Here is a 15,039-nt window from a genome sequence, read left to right as displayed (position 1 = left end):
AAATGTTGCGCATTTGTAACGCGCACGAAGGCATCCTTTGAATGAATGGCGGCGCCGTTTGTCCGGATTAATGCGTCTTACATTTCTGCCCTGCTTATGGAAATGCATGCGATTCTTGCAATTCTAAGTAGATCATAAATGAGTTCTTGGATCGAGGATATATTTAAAGGAGATAGCGATAGATGTAAATGCTGTCCATGTCCATACCGAGCTAAAAACTGAACCTAGCTAGGCTTACATGCATTAAGGCCTGATTGTGAGCTTTAGGAGGAAACCTTGTGTTCATCAGTGTTCAGTCAGATTAATTTACATCTGCATGCGTTGACATCGCTGGTGATCTGCTTTGACATGATCTAGTGAGATTCTGCAAAGATGTTAAATACCCTGAGCATTGGTTGATGATGCTGAGGATGCTGATGCTGCTGATTTAGAACCTGATCCCTGAAGGTCCACCTCCCTCTGAGCTCAAGTCTTTACTTTCCAGGAACAGCAGCAAACATGACTGGCATGCAGTCCAGGAATGGTAAATAAATCAATCAATACATAAGCAAATAAGACACTTGGTTTCAGGACAGATGTCAGTGTTCTGATTGTGTTTTAACCCTGTACGTGTGTGTGTGTGTGTGTGTGTGTGTGTAGAGTCAGTTGGAGACAGTTCTGATGATGAACCTCTGAGTAAAATGGGGAAACCTGGCAAAAAGTGTTCAGAAGACACACGTAAGACCCACCCAGGATTTTTTTTTTTTTATCCTATATCGAGCCAAAACTTTTGAATTACAAAATGTTATTTATTTATTATAATTTTTTTCCCCCAGTTAAAAGTCTGCAGTGTTTCTAGATCTTTTTGTTTTTGTCAGATGTTACTATGGTATATAATTACAAGCATTACATAAGTGTCAAAGGCTTTTATTAGGAATTATATTAGGTTTATGCAAAAAGCTGATCCTTATGCAATGTTGATCCTTCTTTGTCAAGACCTTGCAGAGATCTTAAAAGAAAAAAAAACTTAACACTAAGAATTAACATTTGCATCATTTTTACAACTTACACCTGGCTGTACGTGGCTGTAGTTTCCTTTGAAACTGTGATCAAAGAAAATCGTGTCCATTCGTAATCGTTCCGCTCATCGAATCTGTCTTTTCAGCCACGGATATCTTGGAAGATCCTTCTACACCGAAGAAAGCCCTGAAAGAGCCGACCCCTACTGCGGATGGTAAAAAGAAGGAAAAAAAAGTTTATATCTCTTAATATACCTAAATAAAAAAATAAATAAAAAGTCAAGTGTATGGACAAATAAAATGTGCCTACAATAATGACACGGAAGTGATTCTTGTTGCCTGAGGGAAAAGAAGTCATGGGATTTTTTTTTTTTTTTTTTGCAAGTTCGTTCCATCATTCCAAAGACATGCACAGTTCTGTTCTGATCATTTTTTGTTTATTCTGAAAAAAGTTATGAGAGTTATAAGTTATATATCTAATCTTGCAGCCTGTAATGGCTTTTTTTCTCCCCAGAGTGTCCGAGAAACAGCTCTGATGAAGAGCCTCTGAGCAAACTGATCGAATCGAAAGCAGCCAAGCGCTCAAGTAAACAGCAAGAGACTGGTGAGTGTCATGTCACTTCATTTACATTTTTATGTTTTTTATTTTTAGTATTATTGCTTTCTTAATATCCCTACATGAGCACCCTTCTGGTGAGATCACTGGTTAACCAAAATAATAACGTGGCCATAACATTATGATCTTAATTTTATTTGTTACTCTGAAGAAAATCAAACCCGTGTGTAGAGAAAGTATTTAGTCCAAGGGTGGCGCTTTTAGGAAAGTAGGTGGACATCTGTTTGAGTCAAAATGTGGGCTTGTCTTTAGGTGGGCCGGATGGGTTTGTCTTTGGGTTAAACCATATAGACAGATTGGGACAAATAGATAGAAAAAAAGTGCGAAAAAGTGTGTCTTTGAGTGAAGCAGATGGATATATAGGCATTACTGAGTGGGACAGATTGATAAATGAGAGTGTCTTAGTGGGACATATGGATAGATGGGTGCAGTATATCTTTAAGAGGGGCAGATGGACTTGTCTTTAAGTTGGACGAATGGACTTGTCTTTCGAGTTGGACGAATGGACTTGTCTTTCGAGTTGGACGAATGGACTTGTCTTTCGAGTTGGACGAATGGACTTGTCTTTCGAGTTGGACGGATGGACATGTCTTTCGAGTTGGACGGATGGACTTGTCTTTCGAGTTGGACGGATGGACTTGTCTTTCGAGTTGGATGGATGGACTTGTCTTTCGAGTTGGACTGATGGACTTGAAATGACCTAACACGCCTTTGAGTGGGATGGATGGGACCTGTCTTTGTGTGGGGCAAATGTAACCTTTCTTGGAGTGGGATGGATGGACATGTTTTTCAGTGGGATGGATGGACAGAAATGTTTTTGAGTGGGACGGATGGACATGTCTGGGAGTGAGACGGACGGGCATGTCTCTAGGATAGATGGACTTGTCTTTGTGTGGGGCAGATAGGACCTGTTATGGAGTGGAACAGGTAGACCTTTCTTTGAGTGGGACCAATGGATAAAAATCAGAGTGGGTCAAATTGGTCACCACTGGGTGTGTGTAAGTGGGACACAGAGGTATGTATATGTGTTGGAGAGTGAGAGCATCTTAGTTGGAGGATCTCTTATCCATCTAAGCTTTTTGAAGAATAAATGTATTATTTTTTTCCTGAGGTTTAAAGACGTGAGGGTGAAACATGTGTAGTTCAGGAGTCAGCACTAACTCGAGCGGATTTCATTATAAATATGATGTGAATGACCAAGAGGGGGATCTGCTCTAAAATTAAACCTGCACTTTAAAAAGAAAAAGCTACAAGTCTTTTATCTGTAGTATTAGAAAGAAGGACAGGTCTGAACACCCCTATAACGGCCCGTACCATTTCTGCTCTAGTGACACTCCGACTCAAACACATGGCTGCTGAGGGGGGGGGGGAGGCGGGGAAGCCTGCCAGGTTATATAACTCTGAAGGATTTTGGTGAAAGCTGGGAAAAAAATTTTAATAAATATTTTTTTTAAATATTTTAATAAATATTTTTTTCCCTGATGATTATTATTTTACCTTGACAGCCCCTGGTCATGAAGGAAACTCACACATTAATAATAGGGTCAGGGACTAAACCTTTACACTCCATTATGTTTTATTTAACGTTAGCTACAGGGGAGCCGTCGGATTCTGAAGAGGATCAGCCCCTGACCATGATCATCAAGAGGAAGAAGAAGCAGACGGCTGACACAGATGAGCCTGAAGGTGTGTGTGTGTGTGTGTGTGTGTGTGTGTGTGTGTGTGTGTGTGTGTGTGTGTGTGTGTGTGTGTGTGTATGGTGTTATTAAATTTTAATGTGCTGCTTTTTCTCCTTCAGTTTGTTCAAGTTGAAGCGCCTCATGTTCTCACACGTTCACTCAACCACTGACTCTCTCACTCATTTACTTATTCACTTATTAATTTATTCATGTACTGACTCACTCATTCACCCACTCACTGACTCATTAACTTACCTGTTTAAATGTTAACTAACCCGCTGACTCAGTCATTGTCTCACTTATTTACCCGCTCACAGACTCAGTGACTGACTCAATAATCTGTGTTCTGCTTAATGACACACTCACTCACTGACTTATTTATTCACTCACTGACACACTTGCTGCCTCAGTGATTTACTTACTGACTCGTACACTGACTTACTGATATTCACTTATTCACTGCCTCATTTACTTCCTCACTGCCTCATTTACTTATTTACTGCCTCATTTGCTCACTCACTGCCTCATTTACTGCCTCATTCACTGCCTCATTTACTGCCTCATTCACTGCCTCATTTACCCGTTTACTGCCCCATTTACTCACTTACTGCCTCATTTACTCACTTACTGCCTCTTTTACTCACTTACTGCCTCATTCACTTCCTCACTGCCTCATTCACTTACTCACTGCCTCATTCACTTGCTCACTGCCTCATTCACTCGCTTACCGCCTCATTCACTCTCTCACTGCCTCATTCACTCTCTCACTGCCTCATTCACTCGCTTACCGCCTCATTCACTCGCTCACTGCCTCATTTACTCGCTCACTGCCTCATTTACTCGCTCACTGCCTCATTTACTCGCTCACTGCCTCATTTACTCACTGCCTCATTCACCCACTCACTGCCTCATTCACCCACTCACTGCCTCATTCACCCACTCACTGCCTCAATCACTAACTTACTGCCTCATGGCGTAGTGGTTAGATTGCTCACTTACTTGGTTAGACTGTCGCCTTGCACCTTCAGGGTCCAGGTTCGAATTTCGCCTCGGGTGCTAACAGGCACAACCTGACACTCTTTCTCTCCCTCATATTTATCTGGCTTTAGAGTTGTCTCACCTGGACACCATAGCTCAAGAGCTTACTCTGTAATACTGACGCTTTGCATAAAAAATAAAAAAAAATCTGTAAGCAATAGAATTGCTTCTCTGTTTGTAGATGCCAAGAAGACCAGAAGCCCCAAAAAGCGTAAAGCTGCGAGGAAGACCTCGAAGCTCAGGGAGTCATCACCATCGCCAGTGAAGGTCACACAGAGGAGAGGACGGAAAGGTAGCGATATTAAGTCCTGAGTCCTACACCGTCACCTGCAGCCAGTCCCTTTAATAAATCCTGAAGACACGGTGCTGGTGCTGGTTTAAGTATCAATGGGCAGTTTTTCCATGATTTGATTTCTGAATGAAAATGCTGCTGGTCTGGAACTCAGAATCAGTAACGTCATGGACTGGGTGCCTCATCCTTATGACTTTCTTATGTCATTCTGTCATCTCAGTTATGTTTGGAACGACCCATATTGTGCAAAATTCACTCTATAGTGTGCATGTACAGTACGAGTAGCCGTTATTTGCTTTTGATGCCACGTGTCTCTGGTCCACAGTGTCACAGTTTTTTGATAGTTTCGTTTGTATGTGATATGATAAATGATCCGCACTTGCAGCCACCTGCTCTAACAGACCCTGAGAACGTAAGTATTTGCTTTTTTAGCTGCTGAGAACGTTGCACAATAAAGTAGCGGTTTGTTTTTCTTATAGGTAAGGACAACTCGAAGAAAAAAGCATCGGCGCATCGGCCAGCCGTGAACACGACTCCTAAAAGGAAAGGTCGTGCCAAGAAGGAAGGAAAAGGTACACGGGTGGTACAGTAGATTTCGTTTCCAGGTCCCAGGATCCGATGTGAACAGAAACACAAGCAGAAGTCAAACTTACAAGAATGAGATTTAATTATTAAGTCTGTTTCTAGGCATTTTGTTTTAAATTCCACAACGTGTGTGAGAAAATGATGTGTGATGTGATTATGTAAAGTGTGTGATGGAACAAGAAACATAAATATGTATGGAGCGAACTTTTCCTTCCTGTGTGTGAACAGCTCTGTGCAGCGACAGCTCCGAGGACGAGCGCTTGAGCGAGCTGGCGAGGCAAAAGGGCGAGCCGGGGATGAAGCGGGCGGTGGTGCTGCTAGAGAGGATGTCCGAACGAGACGTTATGGACGCGGTGGCGCGAGCACGCACGCACGGCCAGGCGCAGAAAAGTGCAGCCAGAGCAGGTGATGAGAGACTGGGAGTAGATGTTCAGGCTGAACTACCAGGTTGAATATGATGTCGTGAGTGACTCACAGTTTTTGAGCTCTTAATCTCTTATGTACACTATGTACAAAGTTTTTGGTTTTTGATTGACGTTGGTGTTTTTGTTTATTTTAAAATCAATTTCGGAACGAATAATGAAATGTTATGAAATAAATGTATGTGGCGAATAAAAACTTGAAACTATTAACAGAAAAAGGCAATATATATAAAAAACGGTAGTAAATATAAGGCATTTCTACATGTTTGGGACATTAAAGGAGTTCCTGGGAGGCCAGCGTTTCAGACGTTAAAGCAGGCAGTCCGATCATGGCTCGGGTGTACTGAGAGAACTTTGATGGTATCCAAGCAGTAGTGAAACACTGAGATAAGTGCATTAGTGTAGAAGAAGATTATATAGAGATATAAAGGGAGGTTTTAACTGTGTTCTGTTATTCTGCACAATCAAAAGTCTCGGTTTGACTTGAACACCCTATAATTATTACGTTTGGATAAAAGCGTCTGCCAAATGCGTAAATGTAAATAAGTCATGGGGGCGATTTGACCATTATTTCAATTTCTGTCTAAATCCTATTTTGTTACTTTATTTAACACTCCTGGAATCTTGTGACTGTTCTGTGAAGAAGGGAAGCGTTCTGAGAAAACAGCTGGAATAGTTCTGAGAAAATGCAATAAAAGCAGATTGCACTCAGAAACTCTGAGCACTCGATTTACGCTGCTTTAAAATTCTGAGAATTCTCTCTGAGCTGTAGAGTGTACGTTTACAGTAATCCACCACATCTCTCTTTCTCTCTCTCTCTCTCTCTCTCTCTCTCTCTCTCTCCTTATGTTCTCCTGCACGTGGTTTAGAAAGCGCACCGGACAGCTCTGACGAAGAGCCTCTGAGTCATAAAATGAAGAAACTGAAAGAGCCGAGCAAGACTGCGCGAGGCAGGAGACCGGCGGCAGGTAACGGTTCCTGCACTAACGTCTTACGTCCTGATGGACTCATTTAACCAGATGCACAAACTAAAAAGGAATAAAAATACACGGCAGTTTAAGGAAAATAATCAGTGACCAATAGCAAAGTATTTCTCTTATATATTAGTATGTATTCACTCGTACACCAAACGTGAGCTACTGCTGAGCAACAAGCTGGGCCTGGGTGTCCCTTATATGAGGTCACTGTAGGGGGAGATCTAATTGCCTGGTTTAAACCATAGACTACAAAAATGAATGGGATTGGGCTTTTTTCCTCCCATCCTGTTGGTTGTGTCGAGACACATCGAAGACTAGACTGAATGCCTAAAAATGACTAAAAAGTATAAATTGCATAATAGGTGCCCTTTAAAGGTTAATAACCATCACGTCCACTTTATAGCAGCTATAAATGTTTGTTGCCTCTCCGAGTCACTGACACTGAGACACTTTGTTAGGTTACAACATGCTTTTCAATTTATTTATTTTTACTCTTGGGGTCTGCCATGCAAGCCCCCATATAATTTACGAGCTGTTTCTACAGAATAGTGTTAAAATGAATACATTCGTATGAGCACTTGACCAATACGATACGATTCAAGAATTCAAGTCATGTGATATGAGTGGAATTAAGCAATGAACTCTTTCTTAACAAGAAAACAAGCAAAATGGAAGCAAAGACACAGCGCCAGTGCTGTCAATGAATTCTCAGAAGAGGTTCATGAGCCTCAGTGAAGCTGATCGCAAGGTTTGGGGTTTGAGCCCCGTCAACGCCAGGTTGCCGCAGTTGGGCCCTTGGACAAGGCGCTTATCCCTAAGCCCATATATAGTCCTCAGGGCATCCTTAGTGCCAGTCCCAAGCCTGGAGGAATAGGAGGGTTGCAGTGGGAAAGGCTTCTGGTGTAGAACCTGTGACAGTAACGTAATCGGATGTGGCAGGAAGGGAAAAAAAAAAAAAAAAAAAAGAGCCTTAATAACCTAAATAGCTACAAATGCGTTATAAAATGGTGTAAATGATAGTTAGTCTGTGCTTTCTCTCCACAGATGCCAGTTCAGATGACGAGCCTCTGGTGAGGAAAGTGAAAACAGCCAAGGTGAAGGATAAGTTTAGAAAGAGAGCCAACGGAGAAGAGGACACGGTCAAGCAAGGTGAGTCTCCGCAACCGTCCAGCTGGGACAGACGGAGTGTCTGGTGTCTGTCAGGACACTTCCAGTGTAATGGGTGTGAAATGTTTAGAATCTGTAAGTGTGTTTATGTGAAACCTAATATACCAGGAATAATAATAATGCACTGGATCTGATCGCTTCTCTCTTGCTGGAATAAATACGTTCTTTCTGTGCACGTTTGCCCCATGAGGAAAGTTTAGCTTCTGTTTCTGAACAAATAGTTTTCTTCCTCCTGTCTTTACTTCAGTTTTTTATCCACTGGATGTCTAGTTGAGGAAGGAGTACTGATTGGCTCACCCTTTTACATGTAGTAAAGCATCTAACCAATCACAGACGAGACTGAATTCTTGCAACCAATCATTACGCAGAAGGTGGAATTAATCAGAAATCACGGGAAATCTAAATTAACCTTTAAAGTTGGAAAAAACTTCTTGTTCTTTGTTATATTTCTGGAAGATTAAACGCTTCACACTGGGCATGGCAAATTTGCACATTACATCAGTGCTGTGAAAAAGTATTAGCCCTTCTTCCTGAATGCTGTATCATTTATTTATTTTTTTGCAAATATTAATATTCGAAAAAATTAAAATGTGCAAAAGCATTCGCTCGCCTGTCTTCACATGAACATAAACTTGAGTAACATTTAATTCCCAATCTGCCGTCCCCAAACTGTATCCACAGAGTTGGGAGCATGAAATTGTCCAAAATATCTGGGTCTGGTGAAGCATTAAGAGTTCCTTACACTGGAAGTAAGAGGCCGAGTCCAACTCCTGAAAAACAACCCTACACCAGTTCCAACATGACCGCACACCAGCTTACAAAGAAATGTCCATAGAGACATGGATGAGTGAGTTTGATGAGGAAGACCTTGACTGGCCCGCACCTCAACCCCGAAAGAACACCCTTGGGATGACCTCACAAATGCGCTTCTGGCAGAAAGGTCAAAAACTCCCATAAACACAGTCCTAAACCTTGTGGGAGGCCTGCACAGCAGAGTCGAAGCTGTTCTAGCTGCAAAGGGGGCGGGGACAACATCATATTAAAGCCTATGGATTAACAATTGGATGTGACTCAAGTTCATATGCATGTGAAGTAGTGATGGATCGTTCATGAACGATTCTTTCTTTTTGAACGAATCTCTAACATGACTTAAAAGAACTAGTATCTCGGAGAGTTATTCGTTCATTTTCTACTGGGCATGCATGCGCAAATCAGCGCAAAACCTCCGTAGTTTATGTACGGGAAACAGAATTGAGCGATTCTTTCTCAGTGACTCTTCTACTCCGAGTCGTTCGTTTTTTTGTCACGTGACTCCCATAGACTCTATGCAGTGCAATAGATTCAAAAGAACAAACGACTCAGACTGGAAGATATGAGAGGTGAGCTACTCATTCTGTTTATTATCATATGTCCTTAGCTGCAATATTTTCATTACTGGAACATTAGCTAAAGTTTGTGTATGTAGACGTGTTGGGATCTTTTAATTGAAATTGCTAAATTTTAATTAATTCTGATCAATAGAACGAAATGAACTAAATGACTCAAAGAAAGATTCGACCGAAATTTAAAGAACCGAGGCACTAAAATGATTCAAACTTCCCTTTACTAATGTAAAGGCAGGCGAGCGAATACTTGGCTATACAGTGTAAATAAATAATAATAATAATAATTAAAAAAAAAAACAGGACAACTCGGTGCCAGTTATTGCAAACGCTTGATTGCAGGGCAAATACTTTTTGGATGTAGCCTCTGAAGATTAATGCAGGAAAATAAAACACAACTTCCCATAAAGCTGCTTGTTGAGATTTGTTAAGTTTTTTAACAGCTTCAACAGGTTTTGTTTCCACCACTTTCTCTGTTTCCCCTTGCAGATAAAGAGCTGAGCGAGGAGGACGAGCGTCCGCACTGAGACGACACAAATCGACACGTTTCACGCGCTAGTCAGTGTCGCACATGTAACACTTCACCACTTAGCCTGTTTCTCACTCACACACACACACACACACACACCTCCTCTGTCTGAATAATGGAGAGATAAACAATGTTTTTTTCTTTTCCCAGATTGAACAGGAGGACTGAGAAGAGGACTTGTTTATTTCACCGTTCCTGTGATCAGCAGTTCTGTGCTTCGTTCTTTTATTTATTCCTTTATAGTAGCACCATTGCATTTTTTTTTCCCTTTTGGAACTCTAAACCCTGAAACGTGAATCTATTTCACACGAGGAAACACTGAAAAGCTTAAAGTAGTTTCTTTTATATTGTTTTAGAGTTTCATATTTTGTATGGTCTTAACCGGGCTTCAGCTTTTTACATCGTGTACGCTGATGTTTTCGTTTGTATTTAAAAAAAATAATTACAAAAACAAAACGGACACTAAGTGTAATTTCCATAGTTCCTAGGAAGGAAAGTAACCCGAAAGCTGTTTTTGGTAATGATATCGACATGTACACAAGTATAAACTGCAGTAATGTGTGGTAAACCTGGAGGACGGTGTACAGTAGTTTGTTTATTTTTTTTGTTTTTCATTTTTTGATGGCAGTCGTCTTAGTTTCTTGTGATTAGTGTGATTTTACCTAATATGACTGAAATTAACTGAAATTAAATACAAAAATTACAGCTGTCTGTACAACTAAAAGGCTTTAAAAATATATTAAACGTGACTTTGTAACGAAAATTGTACAAATTCTGTAGTCATTGCCTCCCATTGCTTTATAAAAAAAAATTTTTAACTGATCTGTAAGATTTTGTTCCTCAGCTTTAATATAACCCCATGGTTAACCCCAACCCTAACCCTAAGAAGGCTGATCTTATACAGTACAGATGGAAAGTTTTCAGGGCCTTTCAGGTTTGTCGACAATACTCTCATACTTGTGAATGAAAAATATTTTAGGCTGAGAAGAACACAAAGCGATGATAAGACACCTTGATTAATCAAGTATAAATTAAGCAAAAGGACAATCGACAGAACTTTAGTGTTTGTTTATTCAGACAATCATTTAGATCCAGGCACAATTTCATGCAGTCAGTCCAGCGATGGGGATATTTTTAGATGTTTAGAAGGTCAGAGAAAACCACAAGAACACACAAAGCTGTACGCTGACAGTAATCCGAGGCAAGGATCGAACTGCAGAGCCTGGAGCTCTGACGCTGGAGGGAGAGAATAAGCCTGAAGTAGATGAAAAGGAATCGAAAAGAATCCGAAAGGAGGAAATCATCTCTGCATGGAGCATCAGCTCTGATACATTAGGAAATAATGTAGAAAAAATAATGCCAGTGCCTGGGGCTGAAGCCAACAGATCATCTCTGGAGAGAACTGAACATGGCTGTGCTCATCCAACCTGGTGGAGCTTAAATGATTCGACCAAGAAAAATGGAAGAGACGTCCAAAAGAAAGACATGCCAAGCTTGTAGCATTAACAACAATTAACAAGCAGACTTGAGGCATCACTTTCGTTAGGTCCTGATCATTGCCGTCAGGGAACATCCCACAAGAGCCACAGTTTTGGAGTTGCTCTGACCCACTTGTCTCGCCAGTACAATTTGGTCCTTCTAACAGTAGCTACACAGTAGAAAATGGGTGGGATATACAGTATTAGGCACCAAGTGAAACCTTTTTCCTGAAGTTTATATGTTGAAAGCAGAAAAAATGTCCAAGAGTAAGACTTTGACAAAAGTTTGATGAGCCAAATTGTGATGGCTTGAGGTCTGGGGCAGAGCAGCTCCAAAACTGACGCTCTTGTTGGATGTTCTCGATCTGCAGTGGACAGGAACATGTTATAATAATGCTATGGCTGGTCAGGGTCACTTACTCATTGCCTATACTGCTTCATACTGTGTACAGGGTCGCGGGGGGGGGGTGGAGGCTATATCTCAGGAGACTTATGGCACAAGGTGGGATACCCTGATGGAGTGGTAATCCATCGCAGGGCACACAATCATACACAATTTTCCAAATGTGCATGTCTTTGGACCCACCAAGCATGAGGAGAGCATGCAAACATTATGCACACAGACCCCGAGTCAGGAATCGAACACAGACCGTGGAGGTGCAAGGCGACAGTGATAACCACTACACCACCATGCTACGCTATTTATTTATTTTAAAATGAAGGGGTAGAGAGAGAGATACATAGGCACTTTTTTTATTGTGATGGACATTGGATTGGTTCAAACATTTACATACGGTCAACAAATTTATCATTTTAAAATAAATTCAAAAACAATAATCTATGCTACTAATGTTATACACAGTATTGCTGAATCATAAACAACATGAGAGATGTAAAAAACAGTCAGTGTGAGTACATATACTGTATGATCTGTGAGTGGAGTCGACTTGCTGCGCATTTCCTGCGCAGTGATGATCCTCAGAAACGCGCTCTCGAGGAAAAGTCGAATACGTCGCCGTTTTGTCCTGCGTCGCAATCCGTAGCTGAGAGAGCTGCAAACTTTATGCGCAGACAGATCGCTGGGGGAAGTTCTCCGGATTTCTGCTCTCTTGCGAGACTTTCAGGTCGGATTTATAAAAAAGTAGGAAAGCAGAGAGGATAATTCTGCGCTTTGCTGAAAGCGTAAAGCTTGGCGTGTGTGTTTGAGCTTCTCTCCAGTTGTTCAGTATCAAAAAGGAGAGGAATGAAGGAGCTGCTGCTCGGCTGAATCAGAACTAAAGCAGGTTTAATGTGCAGTAAGTTTTACACACATCACACACACGACTGAACATCAGGTTAACATCATAGTACACACGGATGGACTAAAAGGGGTTTCTATCTTTATTCTGCATACATGGCTAACACACACACACACACACACACACACACACAGCTAGCTTATGTTTACTTCCTGTCAAATATAAACACAATGGAACTATAATAATATATCTCCGTGAGATAACACTGAACACCTGCTGTGTGATATTTATAAACACAGAGCTTTAAATCATTTTCACTTCATTTCTTCTTGTGGCTCAATTACACTGTACCTGTGTGAGTGGGCGTGGTTTAACCATTAAGTCCCGCCCCATCCTCAAAATCAACCCTCTCCACTGTTTCCCCCAGTGTGGGGAAGGATTAGGGTCAGCATTGAACACACACATTTAGAATTCTGACTTTAATGTCATAAGGTTTTATCTGAGTTTAGAGTCAGAATTGTGAGAATAGGAACAGAATTTCCAGTAGTACAGAATTCAGAGGGGGAAAAAAGTCAGACTGGTGTGGTTAGAGTCAGACAGGTGAGATTAAAGGCAGAGAGTTCTGAGAAAAAAAGTCAGACTGGTGAGGTTAGAGTCAGACATGTGAGATTAAAGTCAGACAGGTGAGATTGAATTTAGACAGGTGAGGTTAGAGTCAGACTGGTGAGGTTAGAGTCAGACAGGTGAGATTAAAGGCAGAGAGTTCTGAGAAAAAAAGTCCGACTGGTGAGGTTAGAGTCAGACTGGTGAGGTTAGAGTCAGACAGGTGAGATTAAAGGCGGAGTTCTAGGAAAAAAGTCAGACAGGTGAGGTTTGAATCAGACAGGTGAGGTTTGAATCAAACAGGTGAGGTTTGAATCAGACAGGTGAGGTTTGAATCAGACAGGTGAGGTTTGAATCAGACAGGTGAGTTTTGAGTCAGACTGGTGAGATTAAAGGTAGACTTCTGAGAAAAAAAGTCAGACTGGTGAGGTTAGAGTCAGACTGGTGAGATTAAAGGCAGACTGGTTAGATAAAAGGCAGAGGTTTGAGAAAAGTGTCAGACAGGTGAGGTTAGAGTCAGACAGGTGAGGTTAGAGTCAGACAGGTGAGGTTAGAGTCAGACAGGTGAGGTTAGAGTCAGACAGGTGAGGTTAGAGTCAGACAGGTGAGGTTAAAGGCAGAGAGTTCTGAGAAAAAAAGTCAGATTGGTGAGGTTAGAGTCAGACTGGTGAGGTTTGAATCAGACAGGTGAGATTAAAGGCGGAGTTCTAGGAAAAAAGTCAGACAGGTGAGGTTTGAATCAGACAGGTGAGGTTTGAATCAGACAGGTGAGGTTTGAATCAGACAGGTGAGTTTTGAGTCAGACTGGTGAGATTTAAGGTAGACTTCTGAGAAAAAAAGTCAGACTGGTGAGGTTAGAGTCAGACTGGTGAGGTTAGAGTCAGACTGGTGAGGTTAGAGTCAGACTGGTGAGGTTAGAGTCAGACTGGTGAGATTAAAGTCAGACTGGTGAGATTAAAGGCAGACTGGTGAGATTAAAGGCAGACTGGTGAGATTAAAGGCAGACAGGTTAGATAAAAGGCAGAGGTTTGAGAAAAGTGTCAGACAGGTGAGGTTAGAGTCAGACAGGTGAGGTTAGAGTCAGACTGGTGAGGTTAGAGTCAGACTGGTGAGGTTAGAGTCAGACTGGTGAGATTAAAGGCAGACAGGTTAGATAAAAGGCAGAGTTCTGAGAAAAGTGTTAGACAGGTGAGGTTAGAGTCAGACTGGTGAGGTTAGAGTCAGACTGGTGAGGTTAGAGTCAGACTGGTGAGGTTAGAGTCAGACAGGTGAGGTTAGAGTCAGACAGGTGAGGTTAGAGTCAGACTGGTGAGGTTAGAGTCAGGCAGGTAAAATTAAAGTCAGACTGGTGAGGTAAGAGTCAGACAGGTGAGATTAAGGGCAGAGTTCTGAGAAAAAAGTCAGACTGGTGAGATTGAAGTCAGATCAGTGAGATTGATGGCAGACTTTTGAAATTAAAGTTAGAGTTTTGAGAAAAAACTCATAACTCAAATACGTTTTGTCCCCGAGAAAACCTTCTAAAATGTCTGAATTTGATCCTGAACTATTTTGCACCGTTCATCATTGTTCAGGAGAAATCACAGCCATTAAATAGTGTTGTTTAATATTGTGGAGTTTGCATTGCACTTGTTCGTTTTAAACTAAGTGATGTAGTTGAGGTATGAGGAGCGGATTAAATAAAGCTGTACAACTTGACTGGCTCTGGCGGTTCACTTCGGTCTGTCACGATGACCATCAAGTCAGAGGATTAAAACTGTTTCTGTGTGGAGAAAACGTGGTGCCATCAGCTTTAATACAAAAATGACCTTTTAGTATTTTTAATGGATTCACATGGGTCTCCAGTGTGCCTGTCCAAAAAACAGTTAATTCGTGGATGATCTCCCTCCCCTGACATTAAGTTTAAATTTTGTCGAACGTTTCAGTCTAAAATACGTGGACACGTTTGCTGCGACCTGCTATTCAACAATTTGTCTTTAAAAGACGGACTTAAACAGTCTGTTTCCTGGTGTTCATGTGTTGCTGTGTGCAGTTTCTC

At 41.4% G+C, this 15,039-nt stretch overlaps 1 protein-coding gene across 1 annotated transcript; it reads left to right on the top strand.

Moving 5' to 3' along the window:
• The first annotated feature begins 10 nt into the window (after positions 1 to 10).
• On the top strand, positions 11 to 10,448 carry LOC128508751 (nucleolar protein dao-5-like). Its single transcript, XM_053480224.1, has 12 exons — positions 11 to 523; positions 640 to 717; positions 1,145 to 1,213; positions 1,513 to 1,602; positions 3,205 to 3,300; positions 4,513 to 4,623; positions 5,103 to 5,195; positions 5,437 to 5,613; positions 6,500 to 6,598; positions 7,652 to 7,756; positions 9,646 to 9,714; positions 9,836 to 10,448. The coding sequence occupies exons 1-11, from the start codon at positions 499 to 501 to the stop codon at positions 9,681 to 9,683; spliced, it is 981 nt and encodes a 326-aa protein (XP_053336199.1). The 5' UTR covers positions 11 to 498; the 3' UTR covers positions 9,684 to 9,714; positions 9,836 to 10,448.
• Positions 10,449 to 15,039: the final 4,591 nt, after the last annotated feature.

Source organism: Clarias gariepinus, chromosome 2, assembly GCF_024256425.1.
Source record: "Clarias gariepinus isolate MV-2021 ecotype Netherlands chromosome 2, CGAR_prim_01v2, whole genome shotgun sequence".
Lineage (NCBI taxonomy): Eukaryota > Metazoa > Chordata > Actinopteri > Siluriformes > Clariidae > Clarias > Clarias gariepinus.
This window is presented reverse-complemented; position numbering and strand designations above follow the sequence as displayed.

Bases quoted from the DNA above. Each gene is read 5' to 3' on its own strand.
- LOC128508751 (XM_053480224.1), top strand. From the start codon at position 499: ATGACTGGCATGCAGTCCAGGAATG. The intron at 1,214-1,512 runs GTAAAAAGAAGG...TTTTCTCCCCAG, and splicing joins GCCGACCCCTACTGCGGATG to AGTGTCCGAGAAACAGCTCT. The intron at 3,301-4,512 runs GTGTGTGTGTGT...CTCTGTTTGTAG, and splicing joins TGACACAGATGAGCCTGAAG to ATGCCAAGAAGACCAGAAGC.